Source organism: Ciona robusta, chromosome 12, assembly GCF_009617815.1.
Source record: "Ciona robusta chromosome 12, ASM961781v2".
NCBI lineage: Eukaryota > Metazoa > Chordata > Ascidiacea > Phlebobranchia > Cionidae > Ciona > Ciona robusta.
Window position 1 is genome coordinate 988,397 of NC_143246.1, and position 13,849 is coordinate 1,002,245.

The 13,849-nt window shown below is 38.1% G+C and overlaps 1 protein-coding gene across 2 annotated transcripts; it reads left to right on the forward strand.

The window, feature by feature from the left end:
* Positions 1 to 102: 102 nt before the first annotated feature.
* LOC149726128 (RPE-retinal G protein-coupled receptor-like) lies at positions 103 to 4,189 on the forward strand. Of its 2 annotated transcripts, XM_089890363.1 has the most exons (7): positions 104 to 261; positions 799 to 983; positions 1,629 to 1,728; positions 2,052 to 2,205; positions 2,568 to 2,679; positions 3,136 to 3,255; positions 3,720 to 4,189. In XM_089890363.1, the coding sequence occupies exons 1-7, from the start codon at positions 213 to 215 to the stop codon at positions 3,861 to 3,863; spliced, it is 864 nt and encodes a 287-aa protein (XP_089746489.1). In that variant the 5' UTR covers positions 104 to 212; the 3' UTR covers positions 3,864 to 4,189. The 2 variants fall into 2 exon arrangements, with proteins under 2 accessions (XP_089746490.1, XP_089746489.1); XM_089890364.1 differs by lacking the exon at positions 2,568 to 2,679 and having other exon boundaries at positions 103 to 261.
* Positions 4,190 to 13,849: the final 9,660 nt, after the last annotated feature.

Here is a 13,849-nt window from a genome sequence, read left to right on the forward strand (position 1 = left end):
ATCCGATTATTCTGGTGGCTTACACGCGATTAATCTGCCCTAATCCAACTCTGTGTCTTTGTCATTCCGTAATTCACGCTGCGTTTTCCCAGATTAATTTTCCTTTTGACCTGGTTTAACCGCGTGTGGCCGCGACTCCATTTAAGAATCGACGCGTCTCGGTTCCAAGTCACATTCCACTTCGCTGTTCGTGGAGAAGACACATTTTCAAGATGGAAGTTAATGACAAGCGAGTGTACGGTGTGCTTATGGGTTTGCTTGGTAAGTCAATTTTTGCTTTATATTTATAAGCTGTTGGTACCTAATAACTTTTATTTTCCTTTTCGATTACGGCAGCAAAAATTTAGAAATATTTTAAAAGAAAAGTTGTATAGGATGCAGCGACAAAACAAGAGTTGTTAAAATACGTTTACAGTTAAATTTACAACTAATTGGAAGAAAACAAGCGTGGTCGCTACACGTAGGTGTAGTGATAGCTTTAAATGACGTTATCATGTCCAAAACTTATTAAGCTTTAAATAATATTATTTTTTATTAAACATTGCTTTATATTTATATATGCTGTTCATAGTAATATGCCGAAGCGACAGATTTTATATTTAATTATCTCAGCATATGCTCATTACTTATGCCTCGAGATTGAATTATATATTTTATTAATATTCTGTTGAATTTAATATATTCATAGAATTATATTAATATTATTCTGTTCAAGGCATAAAGCTGAAAATAACCAAGTTCAAAAAATGCTTCATCCTTTTTTAAACTACTCGATATTTGAAACAAATTTCCTCACAGGTTTACTAACCATCACCGGCTACAGTTTGCTTTTCGTAATCTTTGCTAAGCGTCCCGATCTGAAAAAGAAGAACAAATTTCTGCTCTCTCTTGCAACCAGCGACCTCCTGATCACCGTACATGTGTTTGCATCCACCATAGCTGCGTTCGCACCACAATGGCCGTTCGGTGACTTGGGGTGTCAGGTAGGGACCTAAATATCTAACTGACAGATATATGCAGGAAAATAATCACCCACAAAGACACATAAGTTGGTACGAGGTGTATGAAATATAACACTCGATTTCCATTGCCCAGCCACGCAAGGATAAATCAGTTTCATTTATTCATTTAATCAAATATAAAACGGTTTTAAAGCCTATGGCTTACAATGTTGTAACGTCGTCGCGTTCCTTGCACACGTTATATGATGTGATGTAATTATCGACCCGTGCCTATATTACATTGCATATGTTGTACACACATCTCTTCGTGAGTAAAACGTATCGACCGTTACGTTGGCATGATGTGAATGAATGTAACTTGGTTATCTGTATGCTGTCGGGGTAACGGTAGTCATTATAATACGGATATTCTGTTTCATACACCTCGTGCCTGTTTACGAGTTACCATGATACGTAACTTTGTGGGCGATCGTCTTTCGGTATTGCTGTCAATTTAAACTTTAGTGAACACCAGGTCGGATCAATTAACGTTAGTATCTTGATCAAGGAAACATATACGGCAACAATGGTAGCAGCGTTAAGCCTCAAGATATCCCTAACTTAGACGCACACGTCTCAACTACTGTGCACCTAACATAGTTACAATAACCTACCACTCTTCAACAGGTCGATGCTTTCATAGGAATGGCCCCAACCTTCATCAGCATTGCGGGGGCAGCTCTCGTTGCCAAGGACAAATATTACAGATTCTGCAAACCAAAAATGGGTACGAAGTTATTTTATTTTAAAGATATATTCACTGTTTACAATAAGGCTTTATTTATTGGAGCAGATTGCGCTTTTATCACAATGTGTTTTCGTTAGGAAAATGTCAGGTATTTGTAAATTATCAACCACAGTTTGTTAGTAGCGTTTATTGCCATATTAAAATTATTAAAATGTTCTTTTTGTCAACGCCATGAAATATAGCCTTAGCAACTGTGGACATGGGAGTGGCGACCATGGATAAGTCACTCAAGTTACCACTCAAAAAACCCTTGCTTACAATTAGCCATATAGCAAGTTACAACAACTTACTTTACCTCGCAGTCGGTAGGAACTACTCGTTTCACGTCTATTTAACATGGACCATGGGTATCATAGGAGGGGCTCTCCCTTTTATCGGTTTCGGGCGATATGGATTCGAAACTGATGACGTCACATGGCGAACTGGGTGTCTGTTGGACTTTAAATCTATATCGGCGTAAGTTTTATTATGTTGTCCATGGTTTATTATTGCTCTTAATGTTGTTTAATCGTAACATATTGACGGATATATTGCTTGTATGATGACGTAGCATATCGGTTATGGAGCTGGCTATTTATAGATCAAAGGTTACGGAATCAAGGCTCGTCGCTGCTACCATTGTTGGCGTATGTGTCTTTGGGCAAGACACTTAACGGCAATTGCTCCAACCCAGTGGTCACTAATGGGTTGTCCAAATTGTCATTCATTTAGAAAAGTTTTTAGTTGGCCATTGTGTATGCAACATAACACCCATATATGACTGTTGGCTTGGCAATCAATAGTTTCAACAAGTTAAAATAGTTGTTTATTTTTGGCAGTAAATATAGTTTCTATATCATACTGATCTCAACCGTCTGGTTCGTTTGGCCGGTTTACAAACTCGTGTCCAGCTACATGAAAATATCAACGAAAATCAACAAATTTTACCCGGTAAGAAGTTGTATGAAGTAACATTTTTATGCGATATGTTGTGTGACGTCATGTTTATGTATGACGTCATGCCTATATATGACGTCATACCAAAATCAATACAACTATTTAATGAAAGTATTCAACGAATTATGCTACGACAACGTAACGTACCATCGATGAAAGAAGGCTGATATATTTTAAATGCCACAGCATTTAGTGAATATATAGTATGGTGGGGGAAGACAGGACACCTGTTCATTCTATTTTCTCGTCCCATTTGGTAGTAAACAAAGAACATTCGAAGAATTATAAAACTTTAGCCTCACGACTCCCATAGACTGTTGTTAATTGTTTAAAACACGATCAGGACGTTTAATGCTATTTAAAAAGGATGTCCCGTCTTCCCCATTCTACTATAATTATAAAGTATTCGTCTTGATTTTGATTGAAAATTTATGGATTATTTTATTTCAGCTTCTTTTTGTGGTCCCCGTTCAAATGGCAATTGGTTTGCTCCCTTACGCCATCTATGCGATGGTATCGATCACAATTGGTGTTTCAGCTGTCCCATATTTCTGTGTCGTCATCAACAACGTAAGTCGCATTCGTTTTATGAATAAATTAACTTTTTCAACCTCGCGTGGCGGAGCAACGATGGTCGTTATAACATGGGTGTTCTGTTCATACACCTTGTGTCTGTTCAGTTACCACGTATGTAACTTTTGAGAGTGTAACTATTGAATAGTAGTAATCGACACCTAAGTTTTCGTTATGTTCAGAACAATCGATGAATAAAAATCCTATGTGACTACAGTAGTCGTTAACAGTCATGTTGGCATTCTTTGTATATACAAATGGTATGTTGGAAACTCATATACAAACGATAACGTTTGCGTGTGTAGCAAATGTCCTATTGGTTTACACAGCAATTACAGTATTGATGAATTGTTTCGTGAATTGTTTTGTCTCGTCTTGGATTATCTGTTGTGACTCCCATTAGAGTTAAATTAGTTTTCAGCCATTTTTTTCTGTTTTAACTCAAACATTTTTATCAACAGCTTGCTGCAAAAGTATTTGTCGGGTCGAACCCATTCATTTACATTTATTTCGACCCCGAACTTCGTGAAAGCTGCAAGCAAATATTTTGCAGCCCATCAGCGCCAACTAACGACAAAATATCCGAAGATTCAAAAGATGAATAATATTTCTATAGAATGCATATCTTGTACATAGGTGTGTTATCATGAACGTATCCGCTGTTTAAAATAACTCTCCAGTTTTTAATGTCCAACTAGAAAGATTTGCAAAGTTCCATGATAGACCCCTAATATTCGCGTTAAATTTAACTTCGAAATAACCTGTAAAAAGTGGTATTTCTCAAACCAGAGATATTATGTTTTATCTATGGTCCATCTCACCCTTGTAAAGTAAACTGTGCTACATTGTAAACGCGCTAAAATATTTGTAAATGCTTTAGATTTAGCTCGTTGTAAAATTTGAGGAAATTATTAAAACAAATCTGGAGAAAGCATTGTGTTTAGTCAAATGTATAATACAAGTGTTTCATAAACCTTGTAAATCAATAAAGCTAATTAATAAATATAACTTGTTTATCGTCACGTGGCGTCGCAAAGGCAGTTGTTATAACAGGGGTGTTGTTTCATACACCGCGTGCTTGCTTACAAGTTACCACATGTGTGACTTTGTGGACGTTTTATTTTGAAAAATTCAGACGTCAATCATGCTGCAGCGTCGAGCTCCGAACCCGTTACCCTCAGTTTACGACGCGCGCGCCGTTAGCTGCAACAATCGTTTAGTGAATCACATTAGCATCACACGCTAATTGCCTTCGGTTACCACTGATTACTCAATTCCTCGGCGCATTTCATCTATCAGCTCGAACACGGGTGTTCTCCTCTTGCCTGGATCGTGTTTACTTGCGACTTGTTAGTTTGTTGTTTGATATCGGATGTGTGGTAAAGGCAGCACAAGTTGTAGACAGTATTTAAATAAACGATCTCCTCTTAATAGGCGTATAAGGTATTTAACGCAAGGTGTTGACAGTAATTATACATAAAGGATCATTTGTTTTGTAGAGACTGATAGTATTGTTTTAGGAAAACATATTATGTCTCATACATTTCGTTATACTGTTCAAGACACGTACTTCTAGCACTGCTCTTATTTAGAAAAGTGTATAGAACTGCTTACCAATGTTACGATGGCCAGAAACAAAACAAGCGAGGTACAAATATGACGTTCAACTAGATCATTTCAAAAGGTTTGTGAAAGTTTGATGTTTTTGTTAATATGAAAACCCTTTATAAATGTATATGTTTAGATATTTAAACCATTTATCTTACCGTGATATATGGTACTGTGGGGAAAGATGGGACACCTTTAGCACATAATATCCAAATATTCTGATCGTGTTTTAAACAATTAACAACGGTCTATGGGAGTCGTGAGAATATAGTTTTAGACTTTTTTGAATGTTTTTTGTTTACTACCAAATGGGACAAGAAAAATGAGTGAAAAAGTGTCCCATCTTTTCCCACCCTACTATATGTGTTTAGCAACATATTATAAATCGACACCCGCACGTTATAATTCGGTGTATAAAATCATAACCTAAGTCTCGTTTATAATAAGACATACGTTTTAACTTGAACGTGAGCATGAGTTGTATAAATCCGCAGATGGTACTACGTATAAACTAGAACTTCTTGCCATAATGAATGAATGAATGTAACTTAATTTATCCTCGCGTGGCTGGAAAACGACAGTCGTTATAACACGGGTGTTCATACACCTCGTGCCAGCTTACGAGTAACTATGTATGTTACTTTGTGGGTGATACAAATTGAGTAGCTTCTCCAGAAAATTTGTGTTGTGCATGTAAATGTACCATGAGATTTGTAGTAAATGTGAGTGTGCTTATATACAGTAGGTTGGGGTAAAATGGTCTTTGTTTTATTATCTTTACTCGTCTCAGTTGATAGTTAACAAAGAATATTTACATGATTATATAACCGTCGCCCTACGACTATTAAAAGAGCGTTAATTGTTCACACGATTAGGAAATATGTTGCAAATGCAGGGAGGTTGTTGTGTCTGGTATAAACTGATTGAATATGAAATATCTTCATTCTATTGAACACCTAATAATTGCGAAAGTGATTTACCGTTGACAGCCATTAACGGCGTTTCGTCGCCGACAATTGCTTCTCACCTATGGGGGCGTAACCACAAATGATGAATGACGAACGTGGCAACAATAGTGTGGCGTCCGCCGTGGTTACGGGTGGCAACCTTTCCTTGGCACTCGGTTAGCAAGTGAAAATAAACATCCGATATAACAATGATTGGCGTGAATAGCGATCGGGAATTTTATTTCAAAATATAATCGCTGTTTTAAAAACTTCCCCAAACGAAGTTGCTTTACTGGAAAATGTTTATAAAAATTATGAATGGAATAAAAAATACAGCAAAAAACGTGTCAGCATACGATGAACCATTTACGGTAACGTCATGTTCAGGAGACTTGTAGTTCTTGAAATATTAAATTCTTGTGATAAGTGAATGTTATTAAACACACAAACGTTATGTTTCAAGGGCCGGCCAAATTTTCTTGGCTTAAATTTGCCCCAAATTTTCATTTTTCACCCCGAATCCTCTATTGCATTTTATACAATATACTTAATGCATGTAACACGAGCGTGACGAAATTTCTTCTACATGACTGAGTGTTAGGTATGAGATTCGAACCCACACCCCTATTTGCACACTGACCACCATTACATTATGGTTTGAACCATCGTGGTTGATTGACAGCTGCCCTGGTTTCCTTCGCTTTCCCTTCAACACTGGACAAGTTACAATAACCTTCACACGTCCGCTCGTGCGTGCTGCGTTCCGTTACGCTTCGTTTAGAACCCGCAGACGAGTCCTCTCCTCACTTTCCGATTCCTGACACGTGTCAGTGAAAACAAATCCAACGGAAGTCGACCCACCGCTCGATTATAACTGACACGGATCGTCGTTATGAGATTAAACAAAGCGCTGATACAACAGCAATCCGTGTTGGGGTGTGTGCGGAAATGAAATTTATCAATCTGGTGGTTTTATTAAACTTAAAATTTGTACTGAACTAGATTGACACGAAATCCGCGTTTAAGTAAAAGTTAAATTGCTTCCGTTAGGTGTCGTGAGTGAGTTACTTTTCGCACAATATCGGGGAGCGCGTGGTTTGTTGTGAAACAAATTTTATCAAAAGATCGACCTCGCATATCATGTTTATCTCACAGCGGGGGTGGCCACCAAAACTTGTCGAACCGTCTTTACATCACAATCCGTAGCTTTGTGACATCACGAACTCCATTGTGACGTGGGCGGGTACGACACAATAATGATTGAAACCCAAAAAAGTGGGCGGGAAATTAGGATCTGGTTTCTACATCCAACGTGTAAGTAAGTCGCACGAATTCCAACCCAGAATTCGTACAAAAGTAACTGGGAAACATAAGGACAAACCAACCACGAGACTATAGGAATAAATGATTCCCACAAACCGTTATATAAACCGTACAACTTATCTATAATGGTTATAACTGTAATATCGTTTTTGCGTCTTATTCAGTTTGTGATGAAGAATTTTTAAGAAACGAAACCAAAGTAGAAATGTCATTATTGTGAACAGTACATAAGCAATTGTGTAACCAATCATTCAAAATATCAAGAACCCTAATTTTTATGGGAATTTTATGAAATGTCAGTATATTTTTGTTCCATTAGTTGCAGTTATGTGTCACGGAGTAGCGGGCAGCGATAAATCACGGAGTACCTTAAGTTTTCAATCTAATCTCAAAGGCGACTTCGATATTGCCGCGCCCCGCAGGCCCAGTACCTTGCGCCAGTGATGCCTTGATCTAAAATTATCCTCCGGTCGCTTATAGGTCGCATTGAATGTTAATATTTCATGGAAACACTGCTTTTCCTGCGGCCTGCTGTAATGGCAGCAGCATCATTACGGTGGGATCCGGTGGCCTCTGATATGAAACCAGATACGACAACGCTCGCTGACAGTTCTCTTGCGTTTACCTGTTACGTCATAATACCATCTCACTCAATAGAAGAGCTCGACGATTAATCGCTTTTTACCCCGAACGTCATTTGCAGAATACACGAGAACCGCTGCCGTAGCGGCGCCCTTAAATTGCTTTATTCGTAGAATAAGTCTACAAGACTACTGGGTCAAACTCACAGAAAAATTAAAAAACCTGCCAAAAAATTGATGGAGACAATCCTTTGCTGAGGTCGGTTATCGTTGAGCGACGCTTCGTCACCGGTTTATGTCGATTGGCCGCCTCACCACAATAGTGGTCTGTCTGCCGTTAATTGACAAGTTGTGTAAGTCTCTTGCTTGCCCCTCCTATTCACGGTATCTGGCATCAGAGAACCCGCTTCGGTCAGTGCGCGAAAAGCGAAGTAAATTCGTTACTTCCATTTCAAAGAATTTGTTCTGTGACGGTATATGCAGTCATGTGTTACGTCATAGTGAACGCTACACATCGCAACGTTTAGCTGTCAATCAAAACCATACGTTTGTAAATTTGTTCTGTGCGACCTACAGTGTTATATATGAGGAGATATTATAACGTCGAGTGTGACTAACCATCGATAATTTGACTTCGCGTTAGGGCAGGTGTCTTGCTTAGCTTCGGGCTAGCAAGTAATTTGATACTAACATACTGACCAACACTGTATGGGCTTGAAGTGAACGAATATTATTACTGCATACCGATGACTGTAGAAGGCGAAAACCTTTATTTTAACTTTGTATTTAACACATATAGTGGCGTGGGGGTAGACGGGACATCTTTAGCACATGATATCTAAATATCCTGACCGTGTTTTAAACAATAGACAACGGTCTATGGGGGTCGTGAGGATACGGTTTTATAATTCTTTGAACGTTTTTTGTTTTTGCTACCAAATGGGACGAGAAAATAGAAAGAAAGTTACCCCATCTTACCCCACCCTATTATATAATATACACAAGTGAGAGTACTGCATATAACATATATTCATATACGTTACTCGATGTTGACGTTCATAATGTCATTACTGATATTTGAAATAAATGTGTCGTCTCAAATCAAGTTAAACAAGAAGCGTAACGGAATTTATTTATCTCCTCGAAAACAATAGCGAAGATCAAATTAATCAATACAACAAATTGAAAAGAATCAACAGCAAAACGACCGTCATTAAAATACTATAAAAGTAAAAACAAACGACAAAAGAAAAACAGCGTGTTAAGTTAAAAATGCATTATTTAAATAGGCGTTTTTTATACATTGGTAGATTTTGCAAATCGAAAATTCTGCTTCAAATTTAACCCAGAAGCAGATTCGATTTTTACCCCCGTCTTTCTCAGCCATATCTCATTCATCGCTAATTAAGTGAAACCAAACACCTCGTGTCTAAATTTGTCAGTCATCCCGAGCTCGGATCGACCACGAAGCGACTTGTGGCTAAGGAGATGTCTCTTGATTAATTTACACCCATATTGTCGGTATTTAATAACACGTATCGTGTCAATCTATTCTATTAAGGGTCTATTAAGAAATATAATTTAAAATTCGCCTTCAGACAATACGCATCAAGCCTTACCATGTGGTGATGCGGGTCGTTACGTTTTGACGCAAAGTTATATCATCGCATGCCTACCCTTGATGGACTTATTGTTTACACCACTAACAAAGTAAAAGGTGAACTGGCTTGCCGTCTCTGCCCACAACTCACACCACGCGTGGCTGTGTTATTCCAACAGTAACCCAACCTTCATAAAGAACCAACATCCGACACTCTCACTACGAGTCGTGTATAGAGCTGGCGTAATGCGAAAATCTTATCCAAATAATCGTAGGTTGTTGTTTTACTTCCTCGTTCAGCCACAACAAACCAGTATATCGTGAAATATCTTCAGTTTTGCTTCCTATGCGCATCTTCTGTTGTTACCCCTGTAATAAAACTGCAATGTGCAACATATATAGATTTATTTATTGAATGCGGCACCGAAGATAAAATTTATCAAAATAACGAAGAGAAATAAATTAGCAACCATACGACAGAAGTAAAGTATGGATAAAATAAATTTTGAAATCGATAAACAAGCGTGGCCGCTATATCCAACATACAATAAACTTACAGTAGGGTGGAGGAAGATGGGACACCTTTAAACTGTATTTTCTCGTCCTATTTATTAGTAAACAAAGAACATTCAAAGAATTATAAAAGTATATCCCCACGACTCCTTTAGACTGTTGTAAGTTGTTTTAAACATGATTAGGATATTTGGATATTATGTACTTAAGGTGTCCCATCTTCCCCCACTCCACTATATATATAGTGAGATGCGTTATAAAAGTACAAATTTGCCATTTACAAATAAATGTACCGAATAAATGTATTTATTTGTAACTCGTATGCCAGTGTCATAAGGAAATGCCAAAGTTATTCTAATGTTAAATTAATATTCAAATTGCTCAAACTTAAACACATTTGTTTACAAAAGTTGCATCGGTTTTAAATTTGCTGATCTTTAATCGATCAGTTAGTTTGAAAGTTCAGAATTTTTCGATGAAAGAATTTAAAGATTGCTGACTTTTTGACCGAGGGCACAGCATAAGATCGGAGGCTAAAGGAACAAATTGATGCGGGAATAATTTGTTACACTTGCGAGGATCAGTTCGGGGTTGCTAATTTATCGTGCAATAATAAACAACTTTCCTGAACGTTGAACAATTGCGACGGCAATCTTGCTTCTGTTGTCTCATTGACAACGACAATTGATTCCCGAATCGACGCGCTCTGCGTCATAATACGGTCGATTGTTTAGTAATTTGCAAAATGCCTCGAACACACGCCCGTAAATCAGGTCCACGCGGGCCGTGAGACACGACAGTCCCTCAAACCACAGCGCGATAAGTTATAATTTAAGCGTCGATTCGTAATTTGCCAATTTTCGATTTAACGCTGATGGCTTTAACGCTGCTTTTACCCCGGATATACGCAAGCATTCTTACCACGTAGCTCGATCTACGTAGTGCGAACATTCTTTGCTATTTATGGACAGTTGTAAAGCTGCGAAAACAACAAAAAAACATTCCGATCAAACCAAGTTGGATGCATTCAGTGACAAAACAAACCCGCATTGTGTTGATCACGTGGTCAAAACATCACGTGGTATAACAATATGTTTACCCCACCTAGTGATAAAACTTCAAGTTTTCTAGCAAAAGCCCCCACCCCCCATTTCTCTAAACCAGGTGTTCGCGCATTAAACCACTTGGCAGCAAACTACAATTCGTGCTCGACATCCAAAATTCGTATTTGCGACGCGGTCTCGCATATAGGGCGATGCGTGAGACTTTAAAAGCGATGCTTGGTTTTGTAATTGGCTCGGTTGCCGCCGCCACGGTATACCCTGTCATCATACAAGCATCATGGCAGCGCTACCTCGATGTGAATTACTTCAAGTGCTGGGAGAATTGCTGAGGCTACAAGTTCACCACGTCACAATGGTGGTTGTTAACTAACACAAATTCTTGTTACGTAGACCTGTTTATTCAAGCGTAACTGCAGCATTGCTCTCTTTACTTTAATAGTAACATAAAAAATTTAAAAGTCATCTTTTTTAAAATCTTTATTTTGACTTAATTTAATTTGATTCTTTCCTAGAATAGACCTGCATCTCATCATAGCCGTTTGCGTTTGAAAGCTTTTTGAAATACGAACATTCCAAACCACAAACACAGCTGCTGATCACATTTTTACTCCCGAAATTGTTTGATAGAAACCATAACCTTATAAACGCTAAACTTACGATTTTGCTTTAGTTTTCATTAATCTTTTGAACATGTATTTTTTGGTGGAAATTATACAGATCTGTTGTGTATTCGATGAGTAACCAAGTTGAAATTAACAAACTTCGAAAACGGTTTTCCCGAATTTGCGTAAGCGGGATTTTCACTTGGTTCTTCCCACGATATTCGCGGCAGCTGAAACGTCAGGCTTAACCCGTGGGCGTATATAATATAAGCAGAATAAATATTTTATGTGCTGGCTTACAATTTGCCAGTCGATCCTAGTCCTTTATAAGTTTGATTCGTTTTTTGAGATTCTGTCCTAAATTCGGGGAGATTTGCTTTTGCGTCAAAATCGTTCTTAGTATAAGATCTCTATTGTTAAGATAGATGAGAAATCGTGGCCTGCACGTCCAGCGCGATTTAACCGCGATAAACAATAAGATGAAAGCGAGAGACAGCGACACCGTGAACTTTTCGTCCCCGCTTACCAATAACTGATAAAAGCAAAGATGCGACGATAAGAACACGGCAGTGACCACTGCGCTAATGTTAAAACCTAATCTAACTTAAAGATGTTTCAGACCTTAAATTGGAAGCTCCATTTGGAGGGAAAGATTAAATCGGAGTATAAACAGAAGTTGCGTAGTAAATGGAATATTTAAACCATCAATTTAAGAATATTTTACAATTGTCCAAAATCTTGTGTCGCTAAAATGGCGGAATATCGCAGAGTCTTTAGTTATGGATGACCTTTGTCACTTCGCTCACAAACCACTATCCGTGCCCGGCTCAGAGGACGATCAAATAATGTGCAGTTTGAAGCTTTTTCCCAAACTAAGGCGGACATGATCAAAGACGAGAGGTTATCGTAGCGAGAGCAATGTCGTACGCTGGTAAACAATAAACACTCGAACCACAATTCTCTTTGTACCCAACGGCGAAAACTCTTAGCGAGAAGCGTCGACCTGGTTATCTTGCATTTGATCAGCAATGTGTCGCAGGCTTGGCTGAAACGCAGCGACAATTAGGTCTCCTTCCACAGCCCTGTAATTGCCCCGATACAGACAGGCGGTGCACGGCGTGTGTGTGTAGAAAGCCATTTCCACTGAAAGTTTTGTATGTTACTCGCGTGCGGAAAATTGATCTTTTATCGTTGTCGCCGAGCAACTTCGAGCGCGTTTAACGTTGTTCACGATCCTAACTATTAATAATGTAAGATATACGTTGTCGAATACGTAAGACACGAAACAAGCGAAAACAAAATGGATTCTTTGTTTTTAATTGGCTAACCAATTATGACATCATAGTTGATTCGGTTTGAGTTATTTAGGTTCAACAGCCACGATGTTTAACTAAAACTTTTTCTTACACCTTTTATCCATATCGTGTGTAACTGTCGTTTGCCAATTCTCTTTCTCTTTGTTGTTAATTTATTTGATTTTCGTTTTAAAGAATTATGATATCTAATCGCGAAAATATTGAATGTAATGGAAAACGATGAACTACCGCGAAATTGAAAGTTTCTTTAATTGTCGGTCCTCTATTTCGTCATATTTCTGACAAACGACGCCGATAAATTTAATTGTTTTATCGCATTGTACACGCTCTATTATGGGGTAACGGTCCCACGTCTGATGTATAGAACGGTAGTGACCGCTGTACCCGCGATAAACAAACTTCAATGATTTGAAACATCGAAGCGAAGGTTAAGCATTCAAAATATTTAAACGAGTTTCGAAAACCTTCCCTCTACATATGGTAAGTTGGGGAAGATGGGACACCTTTTAACTCTATTTTCTCGTCCCACTTGGTAGTAAACAAAGAATATTCAAATAATTATAAAACTGTATCCCAACGACTCCCATAGACCGTTGTTAATTGTTTAAAAGACGACCAGGATATTTTGACATTGTGTGCTTAAGGTGTCCCATCTCCCCCCGCTACTATGAACGCAACGTCATGCAATTATCCCCAAATACAAAATAACAGAACTTTATAATTTAGAATCTTAGATCATCCAAGCTTACACTTTAGCAACCTAATTTAGATTTGAAATTGAATTACCAAATATGGTCAAAACCCCAAGTACACTGGCATAACAAATTACGTTATCTTAAACGACACAATGTTTTTTTTTACATTTTACTGTTTTTAGACTTCTATGTTGTATATGACGTCATTATGTTAACTGTCACGTCACCGGAAGAGGTTCCGCAAGCTTTTGATTGGTTAAAATGTTTTAACGCTATTCCCGACCGCAATGTTTGGTAAACAGTTGTTTAAATTTTCTCCCAACCGTGAGAGTAGCTAACGTA